Genomic DNA, 23,272 nt, shown 5'->3' with positions numbered 1-23,272 from the left:
TGTGTGTGCTGCTTGAGTGTGTCTTTCCCACTTTATCAACCCCTTCAAGGCTTCAGTGTTTCTGGCACACAGCCAAGGTGGTGCAGACATTGATTTATACGTTAAAGCTGTCCGATTCTTCCCTGCTATGCGTTTAATGACCAACAGTTTTCTCGACCATCCATCACGTTAAGGAGCAATCAGGCCGCTCACTACACAGGGAGATTTTTGATTGCCATCCATACACAAAGGTATTTATGAGGAGAAAATAGAGGCTATTTCAATTATGAACAGGGAGTTTGTACTTCACAGCGCATGCCAAGTTTTTGTCTGCAGTGAAAAAACAGAGCCCCCCCCCCCCCCCCCCTCCACTGCAAACAGCGTGCCAGAGCCCTGCACACAAACAGACCAGCAAATCTGAGCCAAAAACCCAGCCATTAAGAGGGTTTGGGGAACATGAACCAGCGTTTTTAACATGGGTTCATGCAACCAAATGCGCCCTGGGCTTGTCCCAGATGCCAACATCAGTTTGATCGAGGAAAAGAACCATAGTGCAGACACATGCTGAGACATTTGAAACTGCATGGCCGTAACTGCAGCCTCATTTCATAAAAAGTGTTGACGTGGTATAAAATGCTAATAAAAACAGAATGTGATGATTTGTCGAACATTAAAATCTCGTATTTGATTGAAAGTAGAGCAACTACAACATATTTAATGACAGAATTGAGATTTTTCTTTATTATGTTTGGAAACTTACATGCCAGTTTCAAATGTAATGCCAGCAACACGTCTCAGAAAAAGTTGGGATAGGGTCGTGTTTACCTCTCTGTAGTAGCACCTTCTTTTAACAACCCTCTGTAAGCATTTGAGTTTCTTTTATTTTGAAATGATAATGATGTCCTATTCTTGCCGAATGTAGGATTTCAGCTATTCAACAGTTCAGGGTCTCCTTTGTCCTATTTTACGCTTCATAATGCTCCAATTAGTGCCTGACCGATATGGGATTTTTGGGGCCGATACCGATATTGGGGAGAAAAGAAAATCGGATCCCAATATATCCACCGATATCTTTCTTAGATCTATGTTTGATCTGTAGATAGATATACACATTTATTGGGTTGATCCTTCAAATGCAGTTATCAACAATTGTGGGAAAAGATAAGGAAGACAAGATGGTCACTCAACTGGGATTTTTTGAAAATCATCACATTCTGTTTTTGTTAAAAATGTCCTAAATGTCAGAACTTTTGAGATGGAATGGAGAGTTGTGGGATCAGTGAAGGCCTTCAATTAGACCCTGTGACTTGAAACCTTAAGTAAAGCTTATTTTATAAAAAAAAATATGAGACAGGAATTAATAAACCAGCTTTGAAATGTATCCTCATGAGGAAGTCCCGGCCCCAGCCTTAAGCTGATTAAAAACCAACAAAAAGGATCCTCAACTTCCGCACCGTACCTTCCTTCTTCCCATACCTCAATGGCTCTCTTGTCTGTCCTCGAAACGCCAGTCATCCTTCTGGGAATGTGTGTTTGGTCTTTGAGAAAGATAACAGCAGCAGGTGCCTTAAAATGCAGAGTTTGGTTTGTTTTTGTCGAGGTCATAACTCTTCTTTTAAAAAAACTTCCGATGACTTAAAATAGAAAGTGAAGCTGACAGAATAACAACAACCTGACTCATGAGCTAAGGTAGGGGAGGATTGTTATTTAACGTCACACTTCAGGCTTTTAGTCGACTCCCAAAGTGAAACAGAGAGAAAACATCAACAAAAAATGTTTTGTCATCCTTCCAGTTTCATGTGAAAACTTTAAGACAAAACCGATAAGAGATATCGTGATCGCCAACAAATCTGAAGCACTTTCTTTCTCTAAATGACCTTACTCTGAATGATTCCATTTGAACTACCATTTTCCCACATTAATGAGCACGTATTTAGCCGATAGTCCGCAAGAAACCTTCTGAGAACTTCTCTGATTGCGGCTTTTAAGGTAGTTTGAAAATGAGGAGGGAGCTGCAATTTCAGTCAACACACAAAGAAAAGAATGTGTCCCTGTTCAACCTTGCTCCGGGATCTTTCTACTATCCTATAGAACTTCAAAAGTCTCTGAAATAAATCATGTGAGCGTGATAAAGCTGCATGTGCACAGCAGACAGACAGTAAAAGGGACAAAGCCTCCATATGTCAGTCAGCACATTTCAGTAGTGTTTGCAGCTGCAGCCCGAGGTGTTGAGTGACTTGTTTAAACTTGTTGATGTTGGGGAAAGTGTTGAGAAATGAAAGAGAATTATAATCAAGACATTTCCTTGAAAATGGAAGTGCTTGACAAATAATTTATTTTGTATGCTAAGACCTCAAAACAAGTTGACTTGAGCGTTGCGATTTATTTTCTTTGGGATACTTTAGAGATTCTCAATAACGACATGTCAACTTTTTAATTTTGAGATTACGTGCAATTATTTTTTTTTTACTGATGACGACAAATATGTTTTTTTTTTTTATGCGATGAAAAAAGTAGTGCCCTGATGTAGAATGTAACACTCTGACAAACAAATGACTGATTGCAGATGGGGGTATTTACAACATACTATGGTAGTTTTGTTTCAAATGTACTTGGATATAGCAATAAAAATGCTCTAGCTAACAGTATCACAATATATATTACAAATAGGGCAGTTAAACCTACATTATTTTACATTTAATAATAACAATCCCAAGGCTTTTATTTTGAATTGGCCGTCAGGGTTAGGGTTAGGTTTGGGACGAGGTTAATGCTTGGAGCATTAGGTGCACAGGCTCTGGTTATTTCCTACGTGACCTTGGCTTTATTATTTTAAGGTCCTAGCCCCCTTATTGTGATGAAAATATAAGACGGTTAGGGTTAGGCCTGTTGGTGCACTTATCCAATGCTTTAGCTTATTAGCCCATCAAAAAATCAACCTGTTTCAGGTTAGTTATTCTGTAATGACAAGAAACAACATTTTTGTGGGCTCAGCGTAGAGGTCAATGATTGTTAATGCTTGCAAAATGTGAACAATAACTGTTTTTCCAACAGTAATAGGTATGATTTTTTCCACCTAGTACTGAAGGGGTACTTCAGTTTCAGCAGATACTGAAGTTTCTCCACTGAGTATCGGTGTAGATTAATGAACATGCATAAGCTAAAGACACCAACCATGCACATAGAATTTCACTCAAATCCTATCACCGTGCATACAAACTGGGGTCATGAAGAAAAATAATCAGTTTCCACAATGAGAGGCAACAGTATTCAACAAACTGAAGTGTGAAAAAGCCAGAAGTTTACAGTTTGACTTGCTGTGATTTCTGGCCTCCTAGGGTTTCACTTTCGGGGATTTGAATCACAACAAACAAACGGGGTTGTACACACAAAACAAACAAGTCGATAATGAGTTTCAGGTAGTGATTCTTCTTCCACATTTGGTCAACACATGCTGCTCTGATTGAAGTCAGCCCAGGAGATAGTCTGCTTTGGTTTGGAGACATTAATGACATTATTTGCGTGTGGTTACTTCCATTGTGTGTATTTGTGTGTTTGTTTGTTTGTGTGCGTGCGTGTAAACCAGCTCTTTTTTGTGCTGAGGAATGTAGTTAGTGATTGTTTCCTGGATGCTTTTTTTTGGAACTAACTGGTTACTCTTTGACTTCTGAGCTTCAATGAAAAACATATTCACCGCCGCGTGTTCGTAAGAGTGCGTGCATGCATTCGTGCAACAGTTTGCGATTGATGATTGTGTCCACAACCCCACAGCAGGTCTGCAGAAAACCACTCCCAGCCATGGCGGGTGGAACTCTGACCTCTCTTTGTCAAGCCTGCTCATTTGGATCGCATCCAGTTTAAATAAAGTTTAAAGACACACAAAAGCAGGGTGGACCTGCCTTCTGATATTCCGGTCATTTCTTTCTTTCTCTCTAACTTCCTTGAGCCTTAAAACAATTGGGAGTGTTTCTGTTTAGGTATGAAAGAGCTGTTAAGATTACTTAGGATAAAGTCTCTTTGTTGGTATCCCAGAGTTTATTGGGTTTTGTTTATGGGAGTGTTGGCTGTGTTATCTAAGCTGGAGGCATTGAGAAATTAAGTCACCATAAGCTTTCGCTCCAGCTCCAAGGGTTAAGTTTCTGGTTCTCGTCATGTGGCTTGGAACGGGGAAGAGGAAAAGAAAAAGAGGGAGGATGACAGAGGTAATGAGAATAGCAAGAAGAGGTCAGGACTTTCCAGTTTGTCTCAGTCACCTGTGCGCACATACCGACGCGATCGCCCGGGGCGACGGAGCTGATGTGAGAGAGAGAGAGATTTACAAGGAAGACAAACGGGCTGAGCTCAGACTCTGGAGCTTCTATGGAAGCCCAATGATAAGACAGCCAGGTGCCAAAGGAGGCAAAACTGGTGGTGTAATCAGATTGGTCAATCATTTACAAGTTTACCAGCAGGAAGTTTTCCTCAATTACCCCACCAGAATTTCAAAACAAGCAAGAAAACCAGAGCAACTTCTTGAAATTAAAATATACATAATGGAGAAAGAAGGGGCCAAGTGAATACCTACATATTTGAAATTCCTTGTAAAAAGGAACATGTCCACCCAGATGGGAAGAAAAGATTTGTCTTTACACCCGTCATCCATTGGAGAGTGTATTTGCTTCTACTTGGGAAATGTCACCAACGACTGGTGACATTTTATTTTGTATAATTCATATCATTTACCCAGAATTCATGATTACATTTTCCACATCTGGAGGATGACATTAAAGGTTGCATTGTGGGAAATTACAGCTGAGAAAATGATAGAAATGTAATCAAAGTACAGTTAATGAAAGACCAAAGGAAACAAAAGGAAGGTGATAAATGAAGTTCTGGTCAGTTTGCTGATGTGGGGTCCTTTGGGTGACTGGCTGTGGGTGGGCAGGTCCAGCCTGGGTGGGCAAGTGTTTTTGCACGAGGAGGTGGTGAGCAAGTATGACTCAGGAGAGGCCTTCAGAAGTGTTGTCATAGTGGCATAACATGAAGTTGATATGTGTTTTTTCTGGTGGGGTCCACACAAGACCGAACAGTAGAGGGAATAAGGGCAGTTTGATTAGCTGAAGAGGTTGTTTTAAAGAAAAGGTTATGGTTAGGTGGCGCCCCATTTACGGAGGTTTCTTGTCATTCTCTATTCTCTCTCTGATTTCCGACTCTATCCACTGTGCTGTCTACATAAAGGCAAAAAGGCCTACAATACATCTTTTAAAAAAGGAGAAAAAAAAGGTTAGGGCTATTTTTAGGGTTATTGTTAAAGGAAAAGGGCTGAAAAAGATGGGGACTCAATATGCCAAATTGAAAACCAGAGCATATTTGCTTCAAATTACGCCCGACATGGTTCCATATAAACAAGCAGCCCAGCTCTTAGCTCCTGTTCTGGCAGATGAGTAACTGACGGTGTCACAAGCTACGACAATAAACACACTGTTGACTTCAGGGAATGCTCTCTCCACACTTTTTCTTATACAAGACACAAGTCTGTCTTATTTGTGTGTGTCCTTGTCATGAGTTTGAAGGAAAATACTTTTGAAAAGTCTGCCTCAAACTGGAACTGCAACTCTTACATAGTTGCACAGGGAAGTTTTATATCAGAAAGAAACTAACATTCACTTGGTGGGAAATATATTTCCCACAAGACTTAATTGTTCTTCAGTATAATGCTTTGATACTATAGATAAAACTATAGACTATAGAAGTATTGTGTACAGCTATGGTGCAATAAAAGCAGAATCAAACCTTCAAAATGACCCACATCCTCTACAGAAAAACTGTACTTACAAAGAATTGAATATCTCTCAAACACAGGGCTTTTTCCAGAATGGCGTTTATCAGTTTTTGCAAATGAACTCTCCATATATTCGTCCACATACTGTATACACTTTGACATAGATTTGGCCAAAGCAGGGTATAAAGACACCCACATTATTTAGAACAAAGCATTCCTACCACAAAAAACAGACATGCAATTAGTACTACTTTATGGTATTGTGCAGAATTTCCAACTTTAAAGGCAATAAAATGTTTGCCCCCTCCCCCCCTTAACTTTGAAATGTGCAATCTATAAATATTGTGGCAAAGACCACAGGAGCATTTCCATCACCAATAAAAGCATGTAATTAGCAGACTTCTCTTTCTGATGCAGAAAAGACTGCAAGATGTTCCAATTGCCCCTCCCTCAACTTCGAAATGAAACCCATGCCATTGAATAAATATGCCCTTACTTTGGAGATTACCTGCTATGCCTGTGAAATCTTAATCAAGTAATTGAATTCCTTCTACTCTATACTACAGAAGGGAACACAGAGATTGGCAACAAAATAGTCAAACCAAATGTCATGATATCTTGACAGATTTCTGCCATCAGTTGGTAGAAAATGTGAAACTGTGCAGACTTCCATTTGGTTTGCTCTAACACCCTTGTCTGAGGATAACTGTCGACTTGTGAACCAAATTTTTAATAGACGTTAGCCTTGACACTAGAAAAACATCTACCAAGGTAAACTGTGGTGAGATGTTTAAACATTAATCGCATATGGCAATATCCAGATAACACTGACTACAAATGCATGAACGTTATCAAGCAAGGCGTCAACCAGACTTGAGTTTCTTTCTCTGTTTGTCTGAAAAGTCAAAGGTTATCACGAGCCGTCATTACCTCTGTGAGCTATCACAAGGCTCTAAATCCTTGAAGTGAAAGCAGATTACAGGTTTAGATTGATTACTGAGAAATGAGCTTCACATTCCAGTTAGCAGCACACAAACAGCTTCTTTGATACTGATAATTTCTAAGAGAAATATTATTTGCTTCAATGTATTTCCTCTCTACCGGACAGATTGCCACTACATTTTCCAGAGTCACTCATGGCCTCCAGAAGATGAACCCTCATTAGCAGACCCCTGACCTTTACTTCCACACCATCATTGTGCTCCCTGTTGAGATGTTTATTGGATGACGACCTAGCATACTGACACTAGCATATTATTCGAAGATGGGGCTACAGGCTCTTGGTTGTATCAGATCATTCCTTCTAAGAAATATCAGAGAAATACATGATGTGAAGGGGAATTAAAAAATGATCTTTGTGACTTCACAGTTGAGACTGTTTTCTCAGTTGGCCTCAAATCTTGAGTCAGCTAAGGAACCAGGCCCTATATTGGCACGTTTTCATAACATTTGTGTAGATTTTTATCTTCTCTACAAGAGGCCAAGCCATCCAAGGAACTATTTCTGGAACACAGGACCTCTGCATTCTTATCTCCTTTTCCAAACATGTAGAGTATGTTTGCATTTCATTCCCATTCTCTCATGTCGCTGGAAAGTAGAGGTATACCAGAATAAAAATCCTTTCAAGTAACAACAGAACCTCGACTGAAGATATTGAATTCCAGTCATTTAAGATTTTAAGACGCAGAAGAGCCAAGGGAAGACTTCTCTCAAAACGACGACTTGTCCTTCTTCCGATTTAAACGTAATCAATTTGAGAGTTTGCTCATCCAATGTCGAATTTCCCAGACAGCTTAAATGACGATACCATGGTGCCATAATATTTCAATTTGGTTAACATGACAACTTCAACCGAATAATGATAGAATAACATAAAATCCCATTATTGGCTGACAAGTTCATGATTTCACCTCTTTTCCCATGCTTTTCAAAATTGGGTTTTCCATTCAGCAGCTGCTGACAAAGCCAAATTCATGCTCAGTGGTTGATTCATTGGTTCATGGATGACATGTCCAAAAACCTTACAAGTTTCTAACAAGGTGGTTTTTTTTGTAGGGAAACAGTTAGCCAAACACTAGCTGCAGTCCAGAGGTCTTCAAAGCGCTGCAAAAGTGAGACAGCAGTGTTAATGTTAGAGCGTTATACATCTACAAAAGCTACGATAATGGACTTTCGTTTAACGGCAGAACTAGAGTGTCCTTCACAGTCAGTGGGACATGAGACAGACAAAAGGACGGCCAACACCAAGTGTAATGGAGTAGGAAACTGTTGTGTAAGTAGGACAAGATTTGGTTTGAGAGATAGACGAGATCATTTTGGTGAAATTGGACAAGCGAGAAGAAAAGACTTTGCCAGCTGTTTAATTGGTACGTAAATGAGAGCTGACAGAGGAACGGGAGGGTTTTTGTTACTGGGCTTAGTGTCAGAACGCTGATATGAGAAAGAGAATGAATCTGTGTGCATGTGTGTTTAAGGGAGGGAATAATTTGAGAGACTTTTGGTTGACACTAACAAGCCCTCCTTCTTGTTCCAGGACAGAGATGTCTGCCCATTCCCAGGGATAGACCGCGAAAGACCAACTAAGAACTTTCCATCCTAGCAACTATTGGCTAATCAGGTATAACACACACACACAGATCCATGAACGCACAACATTTATGGAGCACACCATTTATGGGACACAATTGTATTTGATAACATACACTGTAACTAAGGCGAAGGTTAAGGTTGCTGAAGACCAATTATCGGTCGCTGCATGAGCGTGTGCGCCTGGAAAAGAACCCACAAAGAAACTTGTACCCTTTCCCCCTTTACTCACCAATATGGCCGCAAAATTTGCAATCAGTATATGTAAACACTACTATGAATACTACATACCCTAGGGGTTTTGCCACGTCTACCAAATTGGCTTACAATGACCAATCGATTACCAAGAGCAACGGCATGGCATGACAGGCTACATTGAGACTAAAAATGACCACAAACCACAAAACTAAATGAGATGGAAGCAGGAATGGGTGGTAGAAAAAACAGAGGAAATAACATTATTCCTGACAATGACAGTACAGTATTTTGTTAAAGTCAACACGATAGCACACAGCGTGAGATGAGCCGAAGAGTGGAGTCCTTCCTTTTGGAGACTAAACACAAAGACAACGCCGACAGCAAAGCACAATCTCAACACAGTGACGAAAGTAGTGCCCAAAGTTCAAGGGCCTTAGACATGCACCTCACCATCAAAGATGAATGTTGAGTCTTTCGGCTTTACCCACAACGCTCATCTCTGTGCTGCACTTGCACTATGCTCCATACTGCAAAATACAGTCATGGCACATGGCAAGACATTGGAAATTTTAAAAATGGCCGCTTTTTGCAATGTCTTAAAAGGAACATGAGGCAGAAAATAGCAACTCGATGTGTTGGCTGCCCTCACACCCTGAAACAATAACTGTAGTTTCAGTTTTTTACTCATCTGGATATTTTCTTTAAACAAACCAGTAAATCATTTGGTTCATACTTTGAGTATTGATATTTACACATTCCCTAAGCCCCCTTGAGTCATCGTATTGTTAAACAAAAGCAGATCCTCATGAGTGACAGGCTATTTGGGAGTTTGAGTGTAAAAGTTCTTCTGAAGACTGACTATAATAGTTGATAAATCGATTTCTCTCCAGTGGTGACCCTAGGGGGAAATTAATTCTAGAATTTATTTTATTCCTAAAATGATGCATTGAATGGTTTCATGTTTTGCAGAATGGTTGGCAGGAACGTTTAGTGCTTTAATGACTTATTAAATTAGGTTTGTGTGGGTCAGAGTTTCAGATTCTGAAGATGTTTTGAATACAGCTTACATTTTGGATTCAAAAATGTCAATAATCTGGGAGGAAATGGTCACATTTACAGGCGTTGGATATGGTTTCTGCTATTCACAAAACACTCCGTTTTCCGTACATTCCTTTTCAAATTGTTTTTTCTTCTCAATCTTTTCCTCTCATCCCCCGCCAATTTCAAGGTTTAGCCCTCGTTGGATTGAACATGTTCCAGCACAGGAAAGCAGCATCTTTTCCATCCCTCTTTCATTTTGATACATGTATAGAAAGTAATGGGAAGGATTTGGTTTCCATATGATGGGAGCCATATGGGGCCCATACAGCGCAGGTCGGAAATACGGGAAGATGGATTGATGAGAGGAAGGACATTTCATTGTAGCAGGTCAACGTAAAGGTGGACTTCAACTCTCCAATTTATATACATTATACCCTCATACATCTGTTTCCTGGTAACACCACAGATTATTAGATCGTTTCTGGAGCCATTTATTCGCCCCAAAACTGAACACTTTTGCTCAGACACGGGCATTATTTTATGGGAATGCAAGTTCATGCATGTGCTCCAATAATCTAATAAATCACATAATTAAATACATCTGACTCTCTTCAAGTGCCAACAATTTTATTTCAGGTTAATAACGATCAGATTGTGGCTATTAAATCAGCTTTTGTTTTCATCTTTTAATTCATGACATCTCAAGTTAGACGACATTGTTGGACTTATAAAATGCATGTAAGGCGTTTTGCACTGAGTGTTTGTAGCTGTTTTGGTCCTAAACTGAACGTATTTGCAAAAACTTAATTGAAGAAATTGAAATGCTAGCAGGTGTACAGAAAGCTCAGCAGCACTGATATCACCTGCTTATTTATGGTTTCAGTTCCCTCACATCGTATGAACATCCCTTATCAGACCTTTATGACCATGTTGACTCTGCAAACACACTGATAACACACAGACAGCACCAGCTGTGGCACACACACACACACACACACACACACACACACACACACACACACACACACACACAGATCACAGCTGTAGCTACATCCTAATGAGCATTCCAACGTGGGAACGCAAATATCCTGTTTTCAAGTGTCAAGCTGTTAAGCCGACGTCGTGTGTGTCTGTGTGTGGCGGCTCTTTGTGCGTCTGTTTTCTGTCAGATGAACTAATGTGAACACTCTCTCGTTTTCTTTTCTCCTTAGCTTCTCTCCTTCCTTTAATGCAATGATTTATGTGTCAAGAGAAGTCGTCTGCTATTCTTTGGCCCCTTCAAATAGCCTTCCAATATTTGCACATACACAAAAAAAATATGCAAGGAGTTGTAGGATCCAGTGATTTCTGAGCTTTTATCCAAGTTCATTATAATAATAATGTCTTCCTGTCTTCCCCCTCACTTTGTTGATTTAACTGTCATGCCCACTTTCTCCTCTCCCTCTTCCTCCATCTCTCTTTCCGGCAATCTCTTTCTGCTTTCCTTTTCATCTTCATCCAAATGACCTGGGCATGAAAACAGTGCATGCAGCTTCGTGCTAAGACACTGCGTCTGTGTCAGACTAGACGACAAGAATTCTTTAAAAGACAATCAATTCAGGACGTTTCTTCAAAAATTGGTGAAAAAAATTACGCGAAATCCCGAAGGGTCATGCGAGAACAATTATCGATTCTCAACGGAAAAAAGAGCCGATGTTTCTCAGGAAGTTCAAACGATTTCTCGTTTCATGTCATCCTGGCCTTGTCACATTTGGTCATGAAGATAGAAACCAAGGCCGAATACCACTTAAATCATCTTCCATTAAGCACATATGTCTTTGTACACAAACAAGCATCTTCCTTGTTCTGTTTTAGCATCCCGCACATTGATTAAATAAGATAAGATAGAAATGTAGGTGTTCCAGCAGCCATCATACATACATACAAACGCACAACACAACACATATATACATACATATCCCACCCATACAAAAAAACATGAGCCCACAATACAGTTTGATATATGCAGCTCAGGCTAAAGTTTAAAAGTTTAAATGTCTTCTGTCCTTACTTAAAGGGGAGTCGTTATAAAGTGCAATTGCAGTAGGTAAAAAAGTATTTTTAGATCTGTCCTTTTTGTAGCTTAGCTGCCGTAGCCTCCCACTAAAAACACTCTTTTGTTCACACACGAGATTGTGTAAGGGATGTATGTTATTGTCCATAATGTTCAACACATTATGAAACACCTTATGTAACTGTGGAGACGAGCCCAAGGCTGGTTTAGATGCACAGACACACATAAATTGCCGCACATAAAGAGTCACTTAACTTGTACCTCATAAAAGAAATACTGCTTGTGTCACTCCTGAAAAATTTTCCCCCTCCTGCCTGGAGCCCTAAAACTGTTTGTAACCCGATTCTCGATGTGGACTTGAACCATAACACGGAGAGACTGCAGGGGGGAGAGAGAGCGAGAGAGAGAGAGAGAGAGAGAGAGAGGAAAAAGGTGAGTTGGAGAAAGAAAGAGAGGGAGGTAGAGTTGTGTGTTTTGGCCATGGAGTCTGCTGTGGGAGGTTTATATTAATAGCTTTGAATTAAAACTAAATATTTAGACTGATGGATTTGATTTGACTTTAAATCGGTCTCTGATGATGAACACAAGTCTCTCGCTCTCTCCCTCACACACACAAAGAAAAACACACCTAAGAGACCCCATCCCCCCCTGTATATGAAACACACGTGTCACATGCATTCTTGCTTGATTATCCATTGATTCTCTTTTACGTTAAATTGAACTTTGACCTCGTCCAATAAAACATGATCTAGTGTGAAACTCTTGGGTAAATATAAAGCAGATTTATGCACTAATGGAAAAAACTGGTCCATACGGTTCTATAGTGCGCTATAGGGGGTTGCGTCAGAAATTACTTGGTTACAACAGCCGTGGCCACACACGGAGGCCGGACTGAGAAACAGCTTTGTACATCAGGGATTAACTGATATTTACTGACCGTCTTCAACCTGATTTCATAGTCTTGAAGTTGCTGCAGATCTTCCAGCATGCAAGCAGGAGGAAACACGTTGTCAGTCCCAAACCAGTACAGCTGAAGCTTGCCGAAGCCAACTCTGAAATTCAAGCAATATGTAGCCCGGCGGTTCAGATGTTGTGCCATAGAACCGCAAAGACTCTGCCATTGGTTTCATTCAGGGTGGGGGAGCTGGTTGCATTTAATATCCTGTCTCCTTGTCGTGCTTCATGTCTTAAGGCGGGTACAGACCGTTTTGTACTGTTCCAGACTAAAGATGATCAACCGTGACAATATCTGTGGTCATGGCTCCAAAACTGGGGTCCTACTTCGCACTGTGATTGAGGGTCACAGATGTCCCGGTCTTGTGATCAGAGACAGCTTGTGGCAAATATCATGACAATTAGCTTAATATGTAAAAGCTTCTGCGATCCACGTTAGCATGAAACTCAGCATGATCATACCAGCACCAAAGCGTATGCTAACAATCTCATGACTTACCTCAAGCTCTCTTTGTGGCATCCAAATGTGTCCGCTTTTCCCTCGCAAATTCCCAGTCCCAGTTTTCTATCCCTCCTCTTTTTTTACCTTTTTTCCAAGCACATAAACACCACTATGGCGGGAGCCGCTATATATTGGTTGTTTTCTTTCCATCAACTGTCATATTGATGTATTTAATGTTGATATTGGAATAAATGGGGATAAAGAATGGGGTTGACATGCATGAGGGTGGCGCGCAAGAATTGAACCAGATTGGATCCCACAGTACGGCTCACGGGCATACTGGCATGCTTATACAGTCAGCCTAAGTCTGTTATTGGCGTATCAAGATTATATCCATATAAAATAGTCTGGACTGAAAAATCTTTTTTTGAAAATTGGATCCAAGCCACATTTGGAAGTAGCTTGAAATTTGATTCAGAGAAAATTTAGTCCGGTAAATCCTTAGACCACTAGGACACGGTGATACCAACCAATATTGGATTTTTCACAATCAAATAGCAGAGTGGATTTCAAGGTGGAACTGTGGCTGGAAAACCATTCCCAGGTGGATGGTTAAATCTCAAATTACACCATAATCAGAGTAATGCAATCTAACGTCTCCCATGCACACCTGCATCTGTGCAAATGTGAAGTTATTTACCAAATTATTTACCATTACCAATGTTTGTCAAGTAAGCCAAAACCCAGTGTTCACTATCAATGCACCGCAAAGAAAAGTGTCAAATCTTTACATTCAAATGGCAGGAAAAAGGAAAATTTGGTTGAATTTTGCAAACAGTTGTTTGATCAACTCAGTGTAGTAATTGATGTATGTTCATTGAGTTGATGGGGGAAATCCCTGAAGGTACACCTGAACCTCTACAGAAACTTAGCTGTCCATTCTCGGCAGTGACAATTGTTGCCTGTGTTGAACTCACCGCTGAGCTCTCAAGTAGATCCCTTGAAGTCCCCATCATCCTTGTGAAATCACCCTTCCAGATAGTAATCTTTAGAAAGTTATTACGTGGTTGTCAGAGAGGTTAGGGCCTCTAATAGGGCCCTGAGTACCCTATTTACTGCTAAGTCTTGTCATCGCAAGCCTAAATCTGACTTGATTCTAAACTTTAAGCCTATTAAACTTTAAGCCTAAAATATATTTAAGTATATATTTCAAAATGGACACAGAAATGTCAATATTTTTTTTTTTAAATAAGATTTTCCTCATCTGCTCAGCAAAGGGTCATCTGAGGGTCACATAGATAAAGCACAAGATCGTCCACATAGAAACACACTTTTTTGTCAAAAAAGACAAAGACAGGCAGTGAAGACAAAAACTGGACTTTTTAGGGGACTAAGTGGCCCACACACACTTTAACACACACCCAATCAAACACCCAGAGCTTCTTCAGTGTGAATCAGACCACACACACACACACACACACACACACACACACACACACACACACACACCGGGTGTATTGTTGCATGTCTGGGTGAGTCAGAGCCTATCAGCGAACCCAAACAATAATAAAGTGGACCAGTGAAGTGGAAGGGATGGAATGCCAATCTTACACAGATAACACTAGAAGCCTCAAATGTTCTAAAAAAAAAAAACCCACCAAGACACAGAATTTGCTGAAACACTGACTAATGCCACTGTCACACCTTTGAGCCATCAATCTTCTCAGGCATCCTGAAACTATTGTAATGCTGATCAGTGTTGGACTTTCAGTGGCGCTTCATTCGAACCCCAGGCTAAAATTCACAGGGGGCCCCTCAAACTTAAACTCAAACTGTTAAGCCGCCTGTATAGTAAGAAACTGAACCCCTTTCAAGAAACTACCACGCACATGGCAAATTTTAGCATTCGTTAGCTAATGCTCATTAAACTTCTCATTTACTTTGGTGCGCATATGCTAGCGCAGGTATGCTAGCTTTAGCTTACATGCCAGTTGTCGCAAAAACACTAACGTTGCACAGGAGCAGCTGAGATGTAAAGTATTTCAACCCTTGAAAAATCACTGAAGTAATTAGTGAAATGAAATTGGATTAAAATGTTTTGTATATGTGACTCAACCAAATTTATACCAGCCATAAATCTAATCTGTCCAACGTTTACCACTCTACCCGTAACCCACAGTACATTTATGTGTTAAATGTATTGTTTGTAAAAAGAGCTTCAACAAGCAGTACAACAAAGGGCGTACACGCATGTGAGGCCCGGAAGCTTCCATATTTGTTCGCATCTGTTTGCTTGTGTGTGAGTGCTGCAGCTTTGGGGCAACACCGGGGCGTTCCTCATTGTGCTGCACCTTTATTGTTCGCAGCGTCTTTTGTCTTAACCAGCCTGGCATTGGTGGGGTGTAACTGCGCTGCGATTTCAAAGAGGGGCCTGTTTCCAGATTAAAAATAGCCGGCCTTCGCATGAGAACCGGGGGATTCCCCACATTCAAGATACATAGCTCCGTGTTTTTCATTCGTCTCTGTCCAGTGTCTCCTCTCTCTCTGTCCTGCATGTGACTTCCTGCCAACTCCAGCGTGCCAGACAAAACAGACTGAACCCTAATGTGAAGAACATGTATAGTCTCTTATTTACTTCTACATAAAGAATGTAAGGACTGTTTCTACAGCTGACTCTGCTGATAAAAGGATTGCTGCTTTCATGCCGTGGAGTCGATTGGAAGCAGACGCGGCCAAATTCAGATTTACCTTCATATTGAGTTCCTCTCATGAAAGGAAGTCCATAAACCATGAGGAGAGAGCAGGAGGATTTCTGACAGCATTATTACCAGAAATCTTCTCAGAAATCCCTTCATGCCACAAAGTCTTTCCCCCATAGCTTGGAAGTTGCCATTAGCATCACTCAAACTAAGCTCTCTATCAGAAATGTAGGGCTTATTTAGGGCAGGGTTATTGTCGTATAATGTATAGCTTAAGGTATGTATTCAGTTGAGTACAGAGTTAACCTCCATTTCTTCTGGTGAATATGCTGAGCCCTAATTTTTCCATCATTGCGACTATAGGGAGACTTATCAACGGTGCGCTTAAAGGGACAAAATAGCTTGCGATTAATGAATGCATTAATTTCAGACCTTGATTAATCACAATTAACTAGCTAATGTTGACAGCCCTAAGAAATCTCTATAAAAAAATGATGGTGACATGTCTATTACGCTAAGCAACTGTTCATCTTGAGATGTTTCACTCCCTGGCCCCCGCTGTTTCAGTGAACAAATGTGAATCCATCACTTTAAACTCCCACAGACTTATTTTCCCTGAGTCTCTTTGGATTGAAGCATCAGCTCCCCCCCCCCCCCCTTTCGATGATCTACAGCACTGGTGCAGGACACATGTGCATAAAAAGTTGTCTGAAGCACACCTGTGTGTTCTCACCCCAGCAGGAGGCGGAAAGCATGACACATTTTCCACCGCGAGTTCTTACAGAGGTTTACTCTCGTGTGGAGATTGCGGAGCGCTCTCTGACGGAGTTACAGTTTCAACTGGACCCTCGCTGTGATCCATACACCAGTTTCCTACTTCTTTCCTGCGGATTTGTTAAACGGTTCAATGTATGAACTCCCCACGCTGTGTATCAGAAACCACATGCTGCATATCTCGTCGTAGACCTCTCCTTAACATGCTTTAAACCCTCGGGTGTGCCTAATCTATCATATCAGGCATGTAGGTCGCTGCTCTTTCATAACAAATCCCCAACGGAGAAAGGAGGACACTGAAATCTAATTTTTTTTAAAAAGAGAGCTGAATACAGTCTACTACTTGTGCAGTTGGACTCATAACTGGTGCTGCAGGTCAGTGTTCACTTCCACTGACTGTAGTGGTGACAGCAGCTCTGCTAATTGATTTCTGATGTGAGAAATCAAACCTGAGCTGTGCAAATGTTGCAGCAAAAGGCCTCCTGCTCAACTTAGCTTCAGAAATGTAACATATTAAAACACCTTCAGCCAAAATGCAACGACCTACAGACCTTTTAAGCTACCTGCTTGTGGTTATCTTAAGGATAAAGGGGGATTAAACTCTATGGGGATGGCTTACAGCTCTAAAAACTGACCTGCATGTATAACCTCTGCACACAACATCTGCAACATACTCAAAAGCCAGCCCCTCTGCTGCACCCCCAAGACTACACTTTTCCACACAAATAGTTACAGCATGTGCTCCATTAATGAGGGGGGGTCGTGTGCAGTTTAAACGCTGCTGGGTGGACAGCTCGCGCCCTCGGCCTTGATAGCTTGTAACTTTCAACAAGTCAGGTCATGCAAAAGCTGTTCTCCTCTCGATGCGCCTGGCGAGTCAAACGCGGGGGCGAAATGCGGCAAACTTGTTCCAGAAAGGAATTACTCCCCCTAACTGAAGTTTCATTTCATCTCCATGAAAAAAATGCAATAAAATTTTTTATGACATTCTTATAGTCTTGCAGGGAATTTGAAAATGAAGAATTTGAAAATGTGTTTGTTTTTTTATGTATAACACTCAACATTAAAAGTCACTCTGCTAAACATTTTAGGGGGAATTCAAATTAGTACCAGATTTTCTTGGAAATTCACTAATTTTGTGCAGAAACTGCAGCCTGTCCTGATGCATTTCTTAAGTGTCTGCAGCCTCTTCCAAAGTTCCCACTTGGTGACCAAAGCGCAGCAAAAAAAAAAAACAGTAGGTGCAAGCGGCTCTTACCTGCGATATGGACATGTTCAGGTAGAGAAAGAGCCCCGTTGTGGAGGCGATCTGCAGCACCACCACCACTATCACCACCATCGCCACCCACATCTTGGACGGCGCTTCCCGGCGCGCCGTGCCGCTCGGTCCGCCGGCCGGGACCATCATGTACGTGGTGGACTCGCTGCTCACCGATCTGTAATAATCCTGGTGCTGCTGCTGTGCGCTCGGAGTGGCCATGGCATTCCCGACGCATTAGCAGACCATAAAGAGAATGAAAAAACCAAGGGAACAGCAAAACAGTAACAACAACAACAACAACTTCCACGGACTTGGGCAACAAAAACAAAAAAAGAAAAAGAAAATGGAGCAAAGTTAGATCTCCATGCGTCCGCTGTTGCAAATGTTGATTTTCATTTGGAGCGTATAAGATGTTAAAGGACACAGGAGAAAGACGACCAAATGTAGTGTAAAGTTCGGATCTGTCCACGTCTGTGCGTAAAGACGAGCTGCTGCTGTGAAGGCAAGCAGTGCTGGACTGATGATGAGCTGCAGGCCGGAGGGGGGAGCAGCAGAGAGGGGGCTGGCTTAACCTTTTCACCACCCTGGAGCTGTGTGTGGAGGAATCCTCCCTCCCTCTCTATTTTAGTTTCAACAGTGCTTTCTAGGCATGGGACACTGGTGCCAGGCATTGCAACAGCAGAATAAAAAAGTGTCGAACATAAAATTCCAATATCCCCATAGGACCTAATGAAAAAAAAGTATTACATGATGCAGATGATAACGCACAATTGTTTTCAGAAACTTGTTATTCCCTGTAACTGCAGAGTAGAAAGTAGATGTTTACGCCTCGTCTTGATGGATACCAATTTCAACCTTTTTGCAAGTATTGGATGTTTTAAGTGCCTTTGTTGAAGGTTAAATCTCCCTCACAATACACGATATATATGGTCGTTGGAAAAAGTTTGTTGGTCTTTATAGATTGATTGATCTATGTCCAGAGACTTGGGATCAGGACAAGCTAGCGGTAGATTTTCCTTCTGTCATTTCAGGAATTTGCAAGGATAAAAAGACTGCACTGAAGCTCAAAGAATCCATCCTAATCAATCTTATCAGTTATTAAGACACATGAATTGCCCAGTTTTCAAAGAAAACGACAAAGAAATCAATCATGTTAGCACCTTAAATGTGACTACTTTATATTTATCTTCGTGTTCTATAATAATTAATTGATTTGGGGTAGTTAGTGCAATAAAACCTGAAAAACATTTCTACCTCTTTCTGGGATTCTATAGATAGGTTTTTAAACAAGCAGACGTCTTTGTTGTCCTAGATTGGAAGTTAAACTGATTAGTAGCTTAAAATAATGGCATAAAAGATCTCCTTCCTTACCCTCAGATTTACTCGTTTTGTTCTCTGAGCCGCTTCGCCCCGCTGTTTCTGTGTATGTTTGCCTGTGGTCTGTTTTACAGTTTTCCTCTGTTTGAGAGCAAACAACACCACTCCAGTTAAACGCAGCGAAAACAAGTGAAGCCATGGTTAGTTCAGTTTCCAAAAAAACATCCCAAATCGTTCCTGGACACATTCGAACACAGACCAAAGATTTAATTTTAGAGATTTATGCAGGATTTTAATTATATTGCATCCGTCTGAGGCCTCCATCCATTCCGGTCTTAAATCACCTGAACACTAAGCTTTCAGTATCTGCTTTTTATCATCTTGACTTTCTTTGTACATAAATTGTAAGAACAGGAAAAAAATAACAATTATGTGGTCAATCTTGTGAAACCCATGATCTGTCTACAAGGCATCTGTAATCAACAACCTTTAATATCTTTCCATCACCACAAACAGCTGAGGAACAATCCGTGACTGCCCGGCAGTCACGGATTGTTTATCCAGTCTGGGAGGCGGACAGGCTTATATCATTGCCAATCAAACAGCTATGGGCCATTCGAGGGACTTTTCTCCTGCCTGGACTTTGGAAAAACAAAGTAAGGCTCTAAGAGGGGTTAAGGTAGAGTAAGGTAGTAAGGAAGTAGAAGGCAATGAGAGTTAGTCCAAGAATAGTGGTGTGTTTTTGGTGGGAAAAATTGACTTTGTGATACAATAATTTGTATGTACTCAAAGAGAAGCTCAAATTCTTATCATTTCTCAAAAGCTGCAGTTGAATGAAGGTGTGGTTTAAAAAAATGGTCCAAGGTCAAGTTAAACCCAAAGTGACAACCTCTGGTGTTGAAAAATCAAGCCAATGCAGAAGGGCATTGGGAAGGTTTGTGGTTTTTTTATTATATTAAGGCTATAAGAGTTATGAATAATTAGGGGAATGGCTGATCCAGGTGACAGTTGTAGATGTTTATCAGGAGGATTGAGGCCCGCCTCAGTTCCATTAGTTAGGCGCGTAGAGTAGCTGACATGATTGACAGGTGGGCGCGATGTAACGGTACGTCAAGAGGTTTAAAACTCGTCTCAGCTCCAGCTCACAGCCGGTCGTTAGGTTGACTGAAAGATAGGTTGAGACAGGATCTCCATCATAGTGGCTGACGCTGATGAGCCTCCCGAGCCCCCTGCAGGAACAGATGGCTGACGTCACTCCGGCTTTGTTCATTAATATTTACAATCTTTGTTCAAAAGTTGTCCTAGGTCGTCAACTTGTGGTTCACTTCACTTTTCCCAATGCTCTCCAAAACACCATGAGACAATCCAGATATGACTCAAAGTGCTGTAACAAAGTGTTCTTATCTGACGTCCTGGGATTAGAAAGAAATTCAGATTTTTTTTCTTAACCTGCGGGCTGTCAAGGCCAGGTCAGTGGAAGTGATGGTTTTCACATCTGGAGTTGGCCCCAGGTGTATTTCAGCTGCATTTTCTGTTACTTGGAACCTTTTTCTGTTACTTCACATTGATTAGACAACAACTGTCAGAATCCAAACCGTTTTAGATTTCTAGGCAAGGATGGCACTAAATAGAGAACAGACACAACTGGAAACCATGTGTGTGTAAATAAGACTCCAATGGATTTTGGTGAAGTGTTGATGACGTTGACAACCTAGGACAACTTTTGAACATAGACTGTAAATATTAATGGATGAAGTCACTGCGGCCCCCATTATCATGGACGTGATGAGGTTTCGAGTTTAAAGATGCCACCAAACGGCAGATTCTGCCACAGCAAGTGACTTTGTCTAAATTATACTTTAGCCCTCCAAGGTCAAAAGTTTGACCCAACCATCAATAAAATCTCGAAAACAAAGTTCTAAAAAGATAGGCCTTTAGTCAAATATTTTGATTTACAAGTGGATGTGTAATCAAGCAAACTGTCCTAATGGGTACCACTGCGACAGAGTTCCTACAAAATTCTTACTTAGTTGCCATTAATGATGTTACCATCAAAATACTAGAGGTATTTTGCTAGTCTTGCCAGGGAGAACTTCCTAACAGCCAACATCTTTTAGGAGGGACACTGATATTCCAAAGCCAGAAGGGATCTTTTCTTGATTTATTGTGGTACAAGAGCTATAAATCTCTCTTTTGAGTTTGAAACAAAGGCTTTTGGTCCATTTGGGTTTCCAACACTTTAGATTCCAATTTCTTGCAGGAAAAAAAAGGACCATAAACACCTTTCAAACATTTCACTGCAGATAACAGATAAACCAGAGATCTCCTAAAATACATACCTGACGATCTTTGGGTTATTATCAACAAATACTGTTCTGATGACATTTCCAGAATCCTGAAGGACTAAAGTGATGCACAGCTCAGTTATAAGTGTTTTAAAATAATCCACTGTAAGACCTGAGTGTAATCGTAAAGCAAAAAGACGATAAATTGGGGGCATTTTCAATAGGCTTTGCAATAAAATATGAGACCGCTTTAGTTGAATATTTCCAAATGTCTTACTTGCTTTCTTTCACTTTTTTCCATGGCTGCACATTCTGAAGTGTAATAACTTTCAATCATTCTTCTTAACTACCAGGAGCAGCCTCTTGTGGCTCGTTCCTTACACAGGGTCAAAAAACAAGGTAGCTTCTGCATTCTCCACTCTGCATGTGCAGCCAGTAGCTAAGGGTCCCTAATAAAACAAACTGAGGGTTTGATCTGTTTTTGTGAATACCTTAATTCATAAAGTACGAGAGCTGGGTCGTATCATATATTCGTCTCCCATTTCTTTGGACCTTTTTGTTTTGCAGGAAAATTCAGCTAAAAGCTAGTTGTGCTTTTTTGTAATGGCAGCAATTGTTGGTATGCGTTAACACTTTGCTAAAGGTCGGTTCAGTTTTCATGCAAGTTGCTTGATGACCTGAACATTTGAAGGAAACATCTTTCCCATGCGATCAAAGTAATTTAATTTAGAATTCTGAACAGTCTGTTTCGGTAGATCAAACTCAACTGCAAATGAAAAATGAAACAAAAAACGAATGATTTCCAATGCTGTGACTCGGTTACCCACCGCTGATAAGACATGTCTGATCAGAAGATACACATTCGCGTGTTAAGCAGTGCGATCCTGTCCCATCACTAAGATGCAGTAAGACAAGATAAAGTGAAGTGTTGGTGATAACTAACTGAAGGGAACATAACCTTCAAGAATGAAGAGAGGAGATAAATTGGTAAGAATTTCAGAGATGCATGAAATGCGTGGTTTATTGCAAAAGTTGTTGCCATCAAACAAGTGTTTAGTAGAAGGATTTATTATTTAGAAAAAACCTAAAGCTGCCATAATTACAATTTTTATAGCAACATGTTATCAAAAGACTAGGGTTGCGTGAAGTAGCAAACATTTCCCCCAAAACCCCTTCTGCACACATGAAACTTACAGATGAAATGGAAAGTTGAATGACTGTGTTAGTATTTGTTATGTTTGCAACCGTTTTTCTTTCTCTGCTAGGATAATCTGGTTTACAACGCTGCAAGTAGCTCCATTTGACAACAAAGATGCTGATTGCTGATTGTGAAGTTATATTTGCTGTTTTTCTGCATTGCATAACTTGCAAAACAAAACTACTCAGAAAAATATTTTGGCTTCACTCCCAGGCAGCTGTTTCTCTATCCATCTTTATATACAGTCTACGCTGTGTTTTTTGTCCATAGACTGTAAATATTAATGGACGAAGCTTGAGTGACGACACCAATGTGTTAAGGGAGGGGGCTTCAGACGGTCATTGGCGGCATTCCCCATGTCTCAGCATAACTTTCAGACAACCTAACGACAGGCTGAGAGCTGAGGCTGGTTTTAAGCCTCTTGACAAACCGTTACATTGCTCCCGCCTCTCAATCAGGTACAGTGTATGCCAATGCGGACAATAACAAATTAGACCTAATTTGTTTTGTGTATCAAACATGTTAATTTCTACTGTAAAAACGGGCTTTTCTGAATGTGGTGACTTCCGAGGTTATTGTGTCCAGCCTCAAGTGGACCCTCAACGAAATGCAGGATTTTGCACTTCCTTTGCGGCTCGATTTTGTCTATAGGTGGGGTTACCTTTCACTAGAACAGTCAGGGACATTGAGTACTCCTGCCATCAATTTCCATTATAGTATGAAA

At 40.8% G+C, this 23,272-nt stretch overlaps 1 protein-coding gene across 1 annotated transcript in view; it reads right to left on the bottom strand.

Annotated features, from left to right (window-relative positions):
- tnfsf10l (TNF superfamily member 10, like) overlaps positions 1-19,362 on the bottom strand; it is a 59,844-nt gene extending 40,482 nt beyond the window's left edge. The window contains exon 1 of the mRNA XM_061031760.1: positions 17,746-19,362. Coding sequence (XP_060887743.1) covers positions 17,746-17,967 — 222 coding nt within the window. The 5' untranslated portion in view covers positions 17,968-19,362. The remainder of the gene's footprint in view (positions 1-17,745) is intronic.
- Between the last annotated feature and the right edge of the window lie 3,910 nt (positions 19,363-23,272).

The sequence above is a fragment of the Labrus mixtus genome, chromosome 23 (assembly GCF_963584025.1).
Source record: "Labrus mixtus chromosome 23, fLabMix1.1, whole genome shotgun sequence".
In the NCBI taxonomy this organism is placed as follows: Eukaryota; Metazoa; Chordata; class Actinopteri; order Labriformes; family Labridae; genus Labrus; species Labrus mixtus.
The sequence above is the reverse complement of the archived record's forward strand: the minus strand, read 5'-3'. Positions and strand labels throughout refer to the sequence as shown.